We start from the raw sequence: 15,670 nt of genomic DNA, 5'->3' as shown, positions 1-15,670 counted from the left end.
AGTATTTGGATTTGACTAAACAAATCAGGCTGCAGCTTCATGAGGAACAATGCAACATGAATACTGTACGCACTAACATATCCATTGCCTTCTCCACAGGACATCAAAGAAAAGTCACATTTAAGTGAGACGGGAACAAATTCTATAAAAGAGAAGAAACCTCCAGATTCAACAGGTTAGAATTTATTTTATTATTTTTTTTTTCTGATCAGTTTCTTGTCCTAAGGGTACAACTGCAGAGCCCTTACTTCTTCACAAAAATAACCCTTACTCTCCTGAGCAGCTCTTGTTTGGGTTACATGCATGCTCACCAGCATGAGTGTGAATTGTCCATATAACATCACGTTGCCATCACATCCAAGCAACTTAACTTGTCATGTGCCTATGCACATAGTGGCAAACTGCTCAAAGAAGTGCTTTGCATAAGGACTTTATTAACCTGTTAATAAATTTGAGTGAGCAAAACATTTTCCAGTGCTATGTCTGAAAGGAAAGAATCTGTGGCCCATGACATCCCAGTTTTAAAGAAAAAGTACACTGCTGAAGCTTATAACCCTTCTCTTGCTTATGAGACATTTACACTGAACATGAAAGTAGGAAAGGATAGTGAGTGCCTAGTTCAAAAAGCAATGGAAGTTATGCTGAGCATGCAACTCCTACTTTAATACCGCTACTGACTGTCAGGGAATTACTGACAGATTCCTTCTTGATCTGTTTACTTACAGAGGGGGCCATACAGAAGAGCCAGTCCTGCTCTCATGAAGAAGAAGTTGATAAACTCAACCAGGAAAATGCCAAGAGGGAAAGTTCTGTTCTGCTTCAAATGGATCCTCCCAGACTTCATCCTGAAGGGCCAGAGCAGAAGCAAGAAAATTTGGCTTTTGAAAGCTATAACAGACACAGGAGGAGCTCTGTTCAGAAATCCTTTACTACAGAAAGGCAGCAAGAAGAAGAAGCCGTTGATGATGCTTGTCAAAGGATAAATGGGCAGGAGATAGAGAGTGAGTCCCCAGCAGATGGGGAGAGGAAGGAGGAACATCGGGTATCTGTAGCTGAAAAACAAGAAGAGAGGAAGAATGAAGGGGAAGGAGTTGCTGATAAGAATGAAAAAGAGGATGAGGAACCACCAGCACTTTCTCCAAATCAAGATGAGGCAGGACAAAGCCAAGATGAAGAGGCAACAGAGGGAAGGTAAGATCTGAAACTTAGGCTATACATGTTTAAGAGATACTTGCTTTGGAAAAACACATAATTCAAGTTTCACGTCAAAGTGGCTGCTTAATATAAATATTGGTGAAAATACAGCCTAATACAAAAGTGGAAAGTTAGTTTACCTGTCTGAGATCTAAGCTCTAAACTGAAGTTATACCCTGAGAACAGACAGGCAATCTATGGTACTGGCAGTGTGCTGTGATGATTTGCTTGGGAGAAAGGTTAGGACGATGGAAATTGTGATGCTATTCTTAATCTTTGAGGAGAATTCTCCCACTCTGCCATGTTTATACATTGCAGCATCATATAACCTGTGAGCAAAGTAAGGTTAGGTTAGGCCACGTACCAACTGGTAATTAAGTTACTACAACATTTAGTAACTTACTTGGTAATATAAAACTGTGAAACTTTGCCCAGGCGATTAAACTGATAAACTTGTTTACTGTAATTCTTTCTGTGCTGCATTTATATTTAGCCCTTCAGGGATAAACCAGTTTAAGCTCTCAGGAACCTATATGAACAGAATGAAATCCCAGTCCTCTCCCATTGCTTTAAAGGTGAGATTGATAGCCAAATGTTAAAATCAGTAGAATTCAAGTGGGCATTTCAGTAATGGACAATCATTTTGCTGTCACGATTACTTAGAGGTCATTTTATTCCTCTAAGTGACTATTAAACCAGTTTATTTGACCTTATTATTTTACACCATAACACGAAATAGCCTAATGCAATATGTGTCTGTGTGTTTTTCATGTATATTTCTAAATTTGTTCTGCTTATGTGTACTGTACTCTAATGCCATGTTTTGTCCTTGCAGGTGTAAAGGCTGCGGAAAAGGTACAGGAAATTATAGTTCAGTCACTGAGCAGACTCATCAATTTGAGCATAGCAGTAGCAGTATGCATCGGGTGAACATTGAAGGCCTAGTCAAAGACGACAACAGAGCAGGCTAGATGCAGAAAGTGCTGGTGGCATACGTAAAACTAAAAAAAAGTTCTTACAGAAAGTAGTCCTAAAGGGAAAACCCAAACATTTGATTCCACTGGTATTGAGAGTGATGATCAGGCAAAGACATCTGTAAAAAGGAATGACATCATGATCATAATTATTAAAAAGAAGAGCATGGTAACTGCAATGGGAAGCAGTTGTTCATGGGCCACATCCTAAACTGGTGGGAAATACCATGGTTCTGTTTGCTTGCATCAAATTATACCAAAATTTACTGCCTGAGGAGTTGGATCATCTTTTCGTAGAGACTTCTGTTCTGACAGGAATTAGTAGCAACTGATTTGCTTCTCCCACAACTACTCTACTATTACCATCTTCTTTCCCTCTTCTTTTAATAACAGTGAGCTAAAACTTGTAGATATAAAGTAGTGGGAGAAATTACATCATATGTGGTAAAACTGGTTGACCTGTGGAAGTACTAAGAACATGTGTTAACACAGAATCTACAATGTTCTGGACATAGCCTGCAAAACCAACTTTCTCCTGTTAGTACCATTGCAATCTGAATTGAGAACAACTGCAGTCTATATAATAAAGAAATACAGACTGTTGTGTGGGAGCTTGACTGATGCTGCCAAACAGTCAGATAAATGGTGTTCACGCAATGAACTCTGGAGCAGAGTGAAGCAGAGATTTCTAACATTAGATCTCTTGCTTGAGGATTTCAGTGCTTATCCCTGCATATGAAATGATAGAACATGAGGTGGTGGCCTGATGCACTTGAAGCTATATGTATGTGCGTGTGCACGCATAGCACACAATGAATTTCTTTGCTTTGGGAGTGGAGGGTGGAGTGGAAAAAGGAAACAGTTATTAAATGTCTATGCTAGGCTCTTAGATTTGGTAGCAGAAATAAGAGATAGTGTACTAAAACTGTGAACTCTGTTATCTGTCTTAAGCTTTTGTAAACTGTTACCAGTGGCATTAATGTTAGTTTCTCTCTATTGGAGCATCTTTCATCTGTAAGAGCAGAACATTCTTTAATAGGGAGAAATTCCCTTTGGTGTGTAGGAAAATTAAAACTGAGGGTCTGTCATTGAGAAAATCTTGAAAGCTAAAATGTTGGCACATAATCTAGCCTCTTTAAATGAGCACTTCCTTGCCCAAAGTTTGGTAACATTTGAGAACTGAGCTTTCCAAAATCCATGTTCTGTCTCTTACATGCTGGGGCTCTTGGAGTTTGTGCCATTATGGTCAAATTCTTCCTGTAGGATAGAGGTTTTCTTGGCAAGTTTTGGGTCTCAGTAACATGCAAAGGCTTATACTCAAGGACATGCAATTCAAGCTCTGCAGAATCCCAAGTAGGTGGCAAACTTCCAGGAGTCCCAGCTTTTCTCAATTCCTTGACCATGAACTAACTTCCTGACCATGTAAGTTATTAATACTGTCAAAAAAAATCTAGGTACACAGCTGGTGTCCTGGAAAAATGGACGTTCACTGTGAATAAGGACAATGCACTGTTACATTAATGACCAAAGTGTTCCTGCCAGCTACATGCTGTCATGGGTTTTTTGTTTGTGTTTTTAATCATTTTCACTGGAGTAATGACTGGTTTAAAATTGCTCAACAAGACCCACACAAAAGGGAGCCAGCATTCCAGACCAGAGAGCTCATGTTGAAACACTGTGGCTCTAGCCCTCCCAACCAGTTGAAGAAGTATTTGTCACCTTGGTCAGCCAAAGGTCACTCTCGGGATTATCAATCAAATGAAAAACAACATGGGTATGAAATTGAAATGGCAACACCCTGCAAAAAATCCAAAGAGAAATTAGGCATGCAGGGCTGGTCTCCAGCAGGGATTTTGACATCAGGATGGCAGAATGGTCCAACATGTGAAGGTCTGAACAATAATACTGGAGATCTGCATTTGTGTCAAAACTCTGTAGCCACTGCAGGGTGATCTTGGGAAGCCATCCCTTCCCCGTGTCCTTTTTTAGCCTTTATCTGCCTTCTTTTATTAAGCACAGAAACTCTTCAGAGCAGCATGTGTCCTACTACATTGGGCCCTGAGCCATAGTGGAAATCCCAGGTGCTACCTGCCGGGATGAAACTCCATCACGTTCACAAGCTCTAAACGCAATCTTTAAAGGCAATGACCATGCTGGGGAGAATGACAAGTTGTGTCAATCAGATTGTCAGTAGAGAAGGGATTTCTGCACTATGAACACCATAAGGTGTTTCCATGAAGGGAAATGACCTCTTCTAGCTGGGCTTGCAGGAGATCTCATTCTCTCTTCCTTCCCCAAGAGAGAATTACAGTACATACTCATCTATTAACAGTCCCTGAGGAAAAAAAAAAAAATCTGATTAGAGAAAAAGCCAGATTCCTTCCAAAACATCTAAGCAAATTGCTCAGGCTCTTTGTGGGCATGAAGCTACACTGGCTTAGTCTAGCTGTCTTCACCTTGCCTCTTGCTACTCTTGCTACTCACAATGCAAAAAGTGCTAACTAAATAATGAGTGCTTGTCTTGGTAGCGTAGCTCCCAATTACAACACCCCGTTTTCTGAGCCAGAGCTCTGGAGTAAAATGATTTTTAAATAACAAAGAACTATCTATATAACTTACAGTAGGTATATTCAGTTCTTAACGTATTTGGGGGGAAGAGGGACTAAAATATATGAGACATATATGAGCATTGCTTGTGACCTCTCATATGCTGTTTGTTTTTTCTTTTGTAGATGATAGTTCTACTCCACCAGCACCATTTGATCACCGGATTGTCTCAGCCAAAAGGGTGGGGATCAGCAGTTATTATAACGTCAACAAGAATGAAATCCTGGGAGGGTAAGTCAAGTGAACCCAATCAAGACAAAAAGCAAGGCAAAAATTTACAGCCAGACACCCCAGGAGGTGAATGGAAGCAACATGCCTCACTAGAGGCAAAGTCATGAAAGTCTAAGTTCTAACAGTGCTTTAGAGAGGAATGAAAACAGGAGGCTGATTTTACTGTGTGAGTGAATTTTGGCTGAAGGTTTGACATCACCAGACTTGGCTTGTATTTGGTGTTGTTCTAGGTCAGCCAGCTGCCCTCAGGCTCTGTGACGGTGCTCCTATGTTTCTGTAGTACTTCACATTGCAGCCAGCAGAATGTAGAGACATGTAGGTTTCTCCCCATCAGCACAGCCCATCCCTGAAAATGCATGTTTTCAGATAGATCAGAAAGCTAATCTGCCAGGCCGTGTTGCTTGATGAGAGTTGCTTGATCTCTCATGATGACATAATTTAGGATAGAGTGATGTAATTTCTGATAGCAGCATGGTCTTAGCAGCTGCTAATGAAATCACATCCTTCCCTTGGAGAAGAATGATGACATGGAGAGAGGCAGATTGTACACTTAAGTGAGTTATTATCCTTACAGTATGTATGGCTGTTAGCTTGCCTGGGATACCTCATAACATATTAAAAGCTTGTAGATGTAATGAAGCAAGTATTACTGAATCATACAAATGGAATATCAGCTAAAACAGTGTGATTTGGTGCACCTAAATGAGTAGTAACAAGTTTAATGTACACAACAAAATAGCAACGATAGAGCAACTGAAATGGAGCTCATTAGGGAGAGGATCATTTCTGCTGTGCATAACCTAGTTTACATTCAGGATCAACACCAGCACCACTGGATGATTTTTTTTTTTTTTTCCCTAGAGGGCGATTTGGTCAAGTGCACAAATGTGAAGAAAAAGCAACGGGTCTCAAGCTAGCAGCCAAAATTATAAAAGCCAGAGGTGCTAAAGAGAAGGTTGGTAGAGTCTTTTTTCCATAATGGATCCCACATTGTTCTTCAGCTACAGGTCTGGCATGTTTTGCAAACCTCATAGCCATCCGGGGCTTGCTTTCACAGGAAAGCCATGCATAGCATCCTTTTCATGACAGCTGTGTCATTAATGGCATTCAAGGGTGGGATTTGTCTCAGCCATCTGTCTAAGGCATAGCTGTCTGTGGCCAAGCTGATCACTGAGAATCCCCTTACAGTCACTGGAGAGAATGGCATAATTGGAGCCAAAGCATGTAAAATAGTTGGGCTGAATGGAGGTACCAGTCTTTCTCCCCTGACTGCAAAGGGAGGTTTTGAGGACTGTTTTGGACATTTCTTACACATATTGATTTTTCATACCTACAGCTGGTTGAAACAAATCCTGTTTCACTTCTGTCTTTTCTTTATATATCTTTGAACACACCAGTTGCCCATCGGTGCTCTCCCTCTTTCTTTCCCCTTCCTTTTTCTTTTAATATATAACTGAAGCAGTCCCCTGCTCAAGCTATGAGTTCAGTCCAGAGATATCTACCACTGCCGGAGCAATCAAAGGCAAACCCTGGGTATGGTTGCCATGAATGAAAACATGACGATAATGTAGATGTTTGGTTCAAACTGATGATGTCCTGGTTCGTGTAGCTTTCTTAGAATAAAGGCTTCTGAAACAGTACTCATGATTTTTTACAGGATGAAGTGAAGAATGAAATAAGTGTCATGAACCAGCTGAATCACGTGAACCTCATCCAGCTGTATGATGCCTTTGAATCCAAAAATGATATTGTCCTAGTAATGGAATAGTAAGTGTGTTCTTTTCTTTCCCTTTCCATGTTTACCACTTTTGCTGGAATTATCTTTTTCCTTCTTACTTTCTCCTGATATTAGAAATAAGGCTTCTAACAGGTGAAAAGATATAAAAGATGTCCCCAGGAATAAAAAATAAAAATAAAAATTCAAGAATTAAAGAAAAAGTTGTCCCATGGAACCATCTATTCATTTTTTTCAAGTGATGGTCCACACTACTGGTGCTTTAAAACCATTACGTCATTTAAAGTACTGTTATACAGATTCTCTTTAATTTCATATGGTATTTTGTGTCAGCTAAGAAACAGACATCTCAAAATATCTCCAGTTCTGTGAGGCAAATGAAAATACATCTTAGAGTGAAGAGGAGCCAACTGTCCATGTTGCAGATAATCTTTATATTGGGTCCCCAGAAGGATTAACCTGGCTTTTATGCTAGTTTATCAAGCTAATTGGGTTCAAAATTGCTGCCTTAAAGTCAGGATAAAAAGATATTTTAAGGAAGCCAAAAATAATGTAATTAAAACAATGAAATATATCGGAAAAGGTTAGAAGTCATATGATCTTGACTCTTCAGTATATTCTTATATAGCCCTATGAATTTAATCTACATGTTTAGCATAACACATAAGCTAAAAGTCTGTGTAGATATGAATTGGTAAGCTAGAGACATTCTGAAATGTAATAAGAAATTAAGAAGTCATTTTCACTGATTTTGCATGCTTCACACTGAGATTTTGGATCATGTTCCCCTTAAACTCTGAGGCAGAAGGCCAAGTATTTAAATGCAGATTGTCTAGCATATTGTCTTGTTTTTCCATGTGACTTCATTCATTCCACTGGTGCAAAACTACATCCCAAGATGGCACATCTCAATGAATGGGAGACTGGGCTCTCAAGCCTTGAAGAAGCTCAGGACGATATGCATCAAAACCCAGCACTTGGAAAGTTCAGATGAGAGTACCGTCTCATATTGCACACCTCCCTGACTGTGAATGATTAAAATAGTCAATTGTATAAATTATGTATTACTGTAACTACATGGGTTTGGATTTGGGCTTAGTCACCACTTCATTGTCTTTCTCTCATCAGTGTGGAAGGAGGAGAATTATTTGACAGAATTATTGATGAAAACTGCAATTTGACAGAGATGGATACTATTTCATTCATAAAACAGATCTGCGAGGGAATTCAGTACATGCACCAAATGTACATTCTTCATTTGGATCTAAAGGTAGAGAACTGACATGTTTGTTTTGTGCAATGACAGCTGTAGAAATTCTCTTTCTTCAGGGTAGGCTATACAGCTTAGCAGATTCCCATGGCAGAAACAACAAATGTCCTTATTCTGCTTTCCTTAAACTGATGGGTATTTACTTTAATCACATTGAGTCAGTTAAATCATTACAGGGGTAAGTAATTTAGATGAGAGATGTGGTCACATGTCATCAAGCCCTATAGCTCTTGAGTTTTCTACAGAATTTATAGAAAGCCAGCAACTGGCTACAATATCTTGCTATTTTCAATTTTGATATTTGGATCTCAAGATATTGTGTGACTATTACTTAATTCAGCTGCACAAGATCTCTGTCTTATGCATCAGCCATGGGAATTAACTGCATTTTTACCATGCAGAAACCAAGGCAAGAGTGAGTGGAGGGTCATTCGAGGGTCGTTTGTGGTCAGTGAAAACCCAGCATATCTTTCTAAGGTCTATGCTGCACTGTTGTGGTCATGAAAAGGCATCACTAGATAGCCAGCCTGAGGGAAAATACATTAAAATGTACTTGCTAAAATGGAAGCAATAAAAAACAGTCAGTGGCTGATGGAACAGATATGGCATCTCTGTGTTGTGTTTAACAATAGCTGCCAGTACAGCTGAAAGTCCAGAAAAGGGTAGCAGATTCTCCATCAGGAGCTTGCTTAGTTTTGTGAACTATTTAACAGTATACACAAAATTTCCCCTTCTTTCTTTCAAAAAATGAATTCACCAATTGCATGTTCTTACACTAGTTGATTGCTAATGGTTAACTGTCACCCCTCAGAAAGCATGTTGTAACGGTATTTTTCATTAAGCTGGACATTTAAGCTGCATCTTTTTCCCTTAAACCAGGTTTTTATCAAATAAAAGACATGTTTCTTACCATTATTTAGTGCAGGAATAAAAGGGGATGATGTCTTAATTTTTATGACTGGTTATAAAGCCCCCTAATGATCCCTGAGCTTTACAACAAAGCAAAAAGAAACAAAAAGCGCACAAGAGGGGTTTCTCATTGATGAGATTTTTACTACAAGTGCTGTTTTTGGCTTGTAATAACTGAGTTAACATAGTACATCTTTAATGTTGTTAGCATTTACATTATAGTACTGGTTAAGCAAATGAGCAGATGTTTATTGGGATCTGCTTCAGTTGCTGATCAATGACCAGACTCACTTTTCTCTTTGATTATAAACATACTGATAACTAGAAACCTGTCAAGCAGAATTTCACAAAGTTCTTTGGGACACGCTAATTATGTTCTTGGAGGTGGCACAGTTTAAATATGAGGTCAAACTGCTGACATAAAGACATATATATAATCCAAGAAATTCTTCCCAGAGACCTCTCTTCTCGTGTGCTACCCAGCTATGGCCTCTCCCTTCTGTTTTGTTTGCTCACAGACACATGAGTTTGAGGAAGAAAGCTTGAAATTGAAAGAAATCCATCCTGACCATAGTCATCCAGGACCTCAGAAACCATGGACATATGGTGTTTAAAAGTCCTACGTGTAAAAAGAATTAGTAATGGTGACAAAGGTTAACTAATGTTTTAAGTGCTGAGGGCTGTTTTATTTCAAAGAGGACTCAAAGAGCAACAAGACAGAGTAGCTATAAAACTTCTGGCAGTGAATACAAGACTCTATTTTAGATATTTACATTTCAAAGACAATTGGCCAAATTCTATTCTCAGTCCTTTCTGTATGAATTTGGACAAATTCTAGGAAGCCAGTGGATTCTTGCCAGAGAATGAAGAACTACATTTGGCCATGTGAAAATCCAGAGGGATTTAACCTGTGAATCCCACCTTTTGCTATAATAGCTAATGAAAATGTGAAGTTGATGTGACTAGCTAACATACCAGTGTTCAATCAGACAGTTACTGCCACAACATCCATGAACTCGGAAACGTAAAGCTAAAAGATAATTGTAAAATATGTTGTTGTTTTGTTTTTGTTTTTAAATTCCAGTGTCAGCTTAATAAGGTCTGTAAAATCACAGTGCCAGCATCCTGAAACCTTTCTTTGGAAGTCTGTGTTCTCTGTCCCACTTCCCCTAATGAGTTCTTTATCTGAACTGCTGCCTTATGTCAAATTGAAATGCAAAGGAGACGCAGCAGTTACAAGGCACAGAACACCCAACCTCGACTGCTATGTGATAGCAGGGGGGTACCCATGCAGAGAAATCTGACCAAGGAGGAAAGCAAAAGATGCTTGTATGATGTTTTTTCATACTACACTTTGCTAAAAGCCCAATATGTCATACTTGTTTCTCATTGAAGTGTTTTCTGGTGTCTCTTGGCAGCCAGAGAATATCCTGTGTGTGAACCGAGCTGCAAATCAAATAAAAATTATTGATTTTGGATTGGCAAGAAGGTAAGTGCATGTGCTCTTGCTAGTTGTAAATGAACTATGAAACAATGAAAAAAAGTATCACGTTTCTGCAATGACACATTTGACCAATAATGGTCTCCTACTGTTCCTGGGACAAGTTTAGTATGGCTCTTTTTACCAGGGACATTTTCTAATATGGAAGGTTTGAAGCTGAGTAAAAAGTTTTGTTCTGAAGCCTTTTTTGGGTGGAAGGTTGAAAGAGGTCTGATTCTGACCGAGCATGCACATAAGTATATTGGAACAGCTGAAACTGTTGGTACCTGTCATCTGGTCTCCTGCTACCAGTGTTGTGAGGTTCTTCAAAAGAGAGTTGTAAGAAACCATAAAAGGCTCTTACAATATAACCCATGCTATATCGCTTTCTAGTTTAAGAAGATACCATAACCTCAGTGAAGAATTTACTGGTTAAAAATTCCAGGCCTATGATACAGGGAAGGTTCAAAAGGACGGTAACAGCTGCCCTGAGGAGTCCTTGAAATCTGAATTTCTTCCTTTATTTTGCCATTTGTTTTTGTCCTGAAGTATGATATAAAGCTTGCAAACGTTTTTTATTCTTATATATATGTGTACATTTATTATTACTTTGTACCTCTGTCTGTCCTTGATTTCCTCCTGAATGTCCTGTATGCTTCTGAAATCCAACTGGACAACTTACAACATAACTTTAGAGCTGTATTTCATGTTCTTTGTTAATGTTTCCTTTGCCTAGATATAAACCCAGGGAAAAACTTCGAGTTAACTTTGGGACTCCAGAATTTCTTGCTCCTGAAGTTGTGAATTATGAGTTTGTCTCCTTTCCTACAGACATGTGGAGTGTAGGAGTCATTGCTTACATGCTGTAAGTAGGATTCAGTCTTTGCTTTGTAAGCTGTTTCTAGGTTGAAGTGTGTCAGTCAACCAAATACATTGTTATACTGGAATACTGACAAAATTTGTAGACAGAATAGAAAATGTAGGCCTCTTTCCAAATTCCATATTCAGGAATCCCCCCCCCCCCCCCCCCCCTTTTTCAAGCACCATGAACTTTTCTTCTTTGTTCCATTAAGCATCTCTCTTGAGCAGTTGGACATTACACTTCCAGAATAATGTAGACCTCTTGATAAACTGCCAGTAGGTGTGTACAAGAGCAGACAGTGGTCTGGAACATGAAAGAATTTAATGAAAGAAAATAATGCTTGATTTGTTGGGGAAGAAGGGTGATTATTTAAAAATGTAAGTAAAAGAGAAAATGGGAATGGTCCGGAAACTTTCTTAGACAACAGCAAGTTGCAAGGTGGGCCAGGAGTAACAGAACAATCATAGATGGCACATCAGAGATTATGTACAGAAATGGGCAAAGAAGGATTTAACATATTTCTTTTTACTTTAGCCTCAGTGGATTGTCTCCCTTTTTGGGTGATGATGACAGTGAGACTCTCAACAATATCCTGGCCTGCAGCTGGGATTTTGAAGATGAGGAATTTCGAGGTGTTTCTGATCAGGCCAAAGATTTCATCTCAAAGCTTCTCATCAAGGAAAAATGGTATATAGTCACTGTGTCTTTTTGTCTTTTTCTTTTTTTTTTTTTTTGTTGTGTTCCATGCCATCATGCCACAGATGTATAACTTATACTGCCCAACTGCAGAATTATCATGACTTATCAAAGTTTTTAATGTCCATGTAAAATATTACAATGCCACTTCACTGATGTTCATTATGACCATAAAGTACTGTGAAGTTACGTGAATGAGTTTTTGTTTTCATGTTATTGGTTTCATGGGTTAGCTGCCATCTGGCATAAAGCATCCTGAAACAACAGCATTGCATGATGGCAGAACACAAGAGCTGTAGGAGATAATTGTTGGATTGTAATATTCTGGGAAAAACACTTACTAGCATTCTGGTTTTCCTTTAGCTGGAGAATAAGTGCAACTGCTGCCTTAAAACACCCCTGGTTATCAGACCACAAGCTCCACTGCAGACTCCAGGTCCCTAAATTTAAATATCCTTGTGCATTGTAGATCTGCTATTGCCTTCTCATGTTGCAGTATCACTATTTGCTTTGACATTTTTCTCATCTGTTTTTGAGTCCACCCTTCTGACGTATTTCTTGCTACTGTGAGCCATGTGTGTCCCTTTGTTTTTACTTAGCTGTTATAATTTGCATGCTCACACTTGCTTATCAGTTCTTGCATGGCTGGGAAGACATATATCATCATGCAACTGGTGTGTGTTGCTGAGTGGATCCATTTCTTAGCAAAATGGGGTTGTTTAAATAATGAACACAGAATTACCATATGTTGAAATATGGTAATATGAGGAGTTTCTCAGCTGGGGATGATTCTGCTTACTGCTTTGAAAAGTCTTTCAGGCTGTCCTGAAGTTGCATATGAGTGCTGTTAGATTTCATCCTATCTCTTCCCAAGGGTTACTTTTCCCAGTATGGCTTGGAACCCCAGCCAGTGCATATCTTTTTATTTTAGCACCTTCTTGCCCCTTAAGTATAGTCAGCTTAGTGGCCAGAAGAAAAAAAGCCATTGTTTGTTCACCCAAAAAAATCAATTTGGCTGAGTTGGAGAATCAGTGTGATTTTAAATCATTTTGATTATTTCTCTCTTAAGTGCTCAGTAAGTATGGGAGATTCAGACTGTTGATGACCTTGCTGTTGGATGAATCTAACTGAGTCCATGCTGTGGTTTAGTGGTTCAAGGGGGATCATCATTTTAAGCAGGTCCCTTTTTTTTTTTTTTGTCTTCAGTTTGGAGTGCAATATTCACTATTCCTTTCAAGGCAAAGCACATCTATGTTAAATAAAATGACCGCTGTAGTACCTAGGACTTATATGTCAAGGTGCCTTTTGAACTGCAGCCAGCATTAAGAGTTAGACCATCTTACTAATTAATACAACAATTTTATTAAAATAAGATCAAAGATTGCAATGATAATAAAACAATAGTAGCTCTGCTTGTAAGGTGGTGTGAGTTTTGGGGAGGATGGACTGAGTAGTGTCCTAACAGCTCTATCCTTGATAGATATTCCTATTAAACAAAGTAAGGATAACTAGAAATAGGATGAAATGGGAAATACTAATAATCAAATAAATTGTTATCACTTTAATTGAAACTTAATTTTCTTGATAATCTCCAAGTATAACAATGACCATAAGATTATTAGATTTATAAATGAGCATACACAGTAAAAATAAGAGAGTTTTTCACCTACTGTAGAGGATTTCATAGGGTAGCATTCAACCCCTTTAGTTTGGCTCCAGTGAAGCTCTGATTGCTGCAGCCTGGAGAACAGGCTGGCTTTCTAAATGCTGCAAAGGTACAGGCTGCTCAGCTGGTACGCTGCTTCCTATCAGCAATTTTTTTCTGGGGAAACCCTATCCTCATAGAAACCTCGCAACTCATTTCATCCTTGTGGCTCCTCCTCTGGTATTTTTCTGTTTGTACCTCTTGCACTTTCTAAACTAGCTTCACTAAACATGCTGATGCTGCAGTGTTCTGCCAATACCCTAACTAGAGGTAAGATGGGACTGATCTTCAATTAATGCTCCAATAATGGCAACTATCTTTCACTATCTTTTTTGTTTGTTTGTTTTTCACTAGAAGAAGGCTAAAGGCACCTGTGTGTCCCAAGCACCCTCGGCTCCATAATCTCTCTGAAAGAGCTGCCAAACAGAAGGTTTGTATGGGGTCCTGAGTGTTTCTTCAGACATAAATACCATAGCCCCTGTGTGTAAGGGATCGGTGGGAGGCCAAAAACCTTGCACAGTCCTAACTGTACAGGCCAAAATATATTCACCACTACCATCCTCACTGTTGTTTGGAATGCATTCAAAATGTAAGCTGGCCCTATCACTTATACCAAGTCACAGCAATGTACAGAACCCCTCATATATACGAAGCCATATGTGCTGCAAACCCTGGCCATTTTAGAGGGAATGGTTATGCTCCCCCTGACTCTCATGGGGCAGGATTTCACCCAATAACTTCTCAGTGTTGAAAGCTTTCAGGTTTTCATGCTGTGGTTAGGAGTATGGTTTTAAAGGGCTAGAAATATGAAAAGTAATTACTTTTTAGCAAAAGCCCGGGCCAGACCCTTAGGGCAGTTCCAGTAACTGTACTGAAAGAAAAGTGAGGTGTCCCCTAAAAGAAGCTGCTCCACACTTTAGAGGACCTGATTCTGACAGGGCACTTCTCTGCTCTTTCAGTGTGTAGCGGTCAGAACAATCTCAACAGCATCTCTCTGACCTTTTTTTTTTTTTTTTTTTCTGGCTCCCTGTCCTTGCCTTTTCATCAACAAACTCTTCATTCGTGGTTCTCAGGCTGGCTTGGCTGCTTCCCCCAGGGTGGCCAGGAAGAGGCAAAGTCTGCTCTCATGTTGTGTCTCTGGTCTTTGACCAAAGCATGCTCACTCAGCCACTTCGAAAACCGGCTACCTCAGGCAGCGCAACATCTCCATAAACCAGCACACCAATTCCCACAGCCCCTTTTACAAACTACCACAGGAGGTGGGGCCTCTCTTGAAGGACCATGGGAACCACTCAGAGGTTCTGGGGGCATCTCTGGACAAGACTCAGTGGAGGGTAAAGATGTGAACAAAGCTGAGAACACACACACTGTAAAACCACTTCCTTTTAATCATGCATCATGCGTAACAACCAGGACACCAAAATAAAAGTGGTCCACTTCTCACCGCCTGCAAGTTTTTAGTGCTGTCACCATCCACCATCTGCTTGATAGGGCAGGAGATGTGGTGGGTTTTACTTGCAACGGGTTTTGTCCAGAAACATCTAAAAAAGACAGGTTATTGTGAGTGGTTGAAATTTTTGACTAAGCATAGGATTAGCACAGATTTTATGAGTGTGGTGTAGTCCCACACAAGTTATTTATCTTTAAATGAGCTCTCTTAAGTATGTGAAGCTGCCTTTCCATGGTACACTGGAGGTCAGTGAAGGCTAAGGTTCTGTTCTTATCTCCTGCTTGCCCTGTGAAGCCACATAACTTCCTGATACATAAAGTCCCAGCACCACCTTCTGCAGTGGGAATCCACTGGGAATGAATAGCTCTCTGTGACCCTCAGCATTCATCCCAGCTTCGGTGGTGCGGGGACATGTTACACGAAGCTTTGGTCCAATCACTGGTGCGCTTCTACATAGCAGATTTCAAAACAGATTTTCCTGGTTGTTTAATCTGTGTTTGCCGTTTCAAGCTACTGTCTGCACAGCAACCAAATGCTGAAAACTCTCCTGCTTTAAA

The 15,670-nt window shown here is 39.6% G+C and overlaps 1 protein-coding gene and 1 long non-coding RNA gene across 2 annotated transcripts in view; one reads left to right on the top strand and one right to left on the bottom strand.

Annotated features, from left to right (window-relative positions):
- The window catches only part of LOC310893271, a 36,583-nt gene that overhangs the window by 1,254 nt on the left and 19,659 nt on the right, over window positions 1–15,670 (bottom strand). Inside the window, exon 2 of the long non-coding RNA XR_014578858.1 lies at window positions 724–845. This is a non-coding gene — a long non-coding RNA (uncharacterized lncRNA). The remainder of the gene's footprint in view (window positions 1–723; window positions 846–15,670) is intronic.
- Window positions 1–15,670, top strand: part of MYLK4 (myosin light chain kinase family member 4) — a 32,257-nt gene that overhangs the window by 10,499 nt on the left and 6,088 nt on the right. Inside the window, exons 2-13 of the mRNA XM_083821956.1 lie at window positions 100–175; window positions 726–1,191; window positions 2,030–2,049; window positions 4,901–5,006; window positions 5,868–5,961; window positions 6,664–6,773; window positions 7,870–8,011; window positions 10,339–10,409; window positions 11,137–11,265; window positions 11,797–11,949; window positions 12,322–12,394; window positions 14,018–14,093. Of these exons, the coding sequence (XP_083678082.1) occupies window positions 100–175; window positions 726–1,191; window positions 2,030–2,049; window positions 4,901–5,006; window positions 5,868–5,961; window positions 6,664–6,773; window positions 7,870–8,011; window positions 10,339–10,409; window positions 11,137–11,265; window positions 11,797–11,949; window positions 12,322–12,394; window positions 14,018–14,065 (1,488 nt within the window). The 3' untranslated portion in view covers window positions 14,066–14,093. The remainder of the gene's footprint in view (window positions 1–99; window positions 176–725; window positions 1,192–2,029; window positions 2,050–4,900; window positions 5,007–5,867; window positions 5,962–6,663; window positions 6,774–7,869; window positions 8,012–10,338; window positions 10,410–11,136; window positions 11,266–11,796; window positions 11,950–12,321; window positions 12,395–14,017; window positions 14,094–15,670) is intronic.

Source organism: Anser anser, assembly GCF_964211835.1.
Source record: "Anser anser genome assembly, chromosome: 2".
Lineage (NCBI taxonomy): Eukaryota > Metazoa > Chordata > Aves > Anseriformes > Anatidae > Anser > Anser anser.
This window is presented reverse-complemented; position numbering and strand designations above follow the sequence as displayed.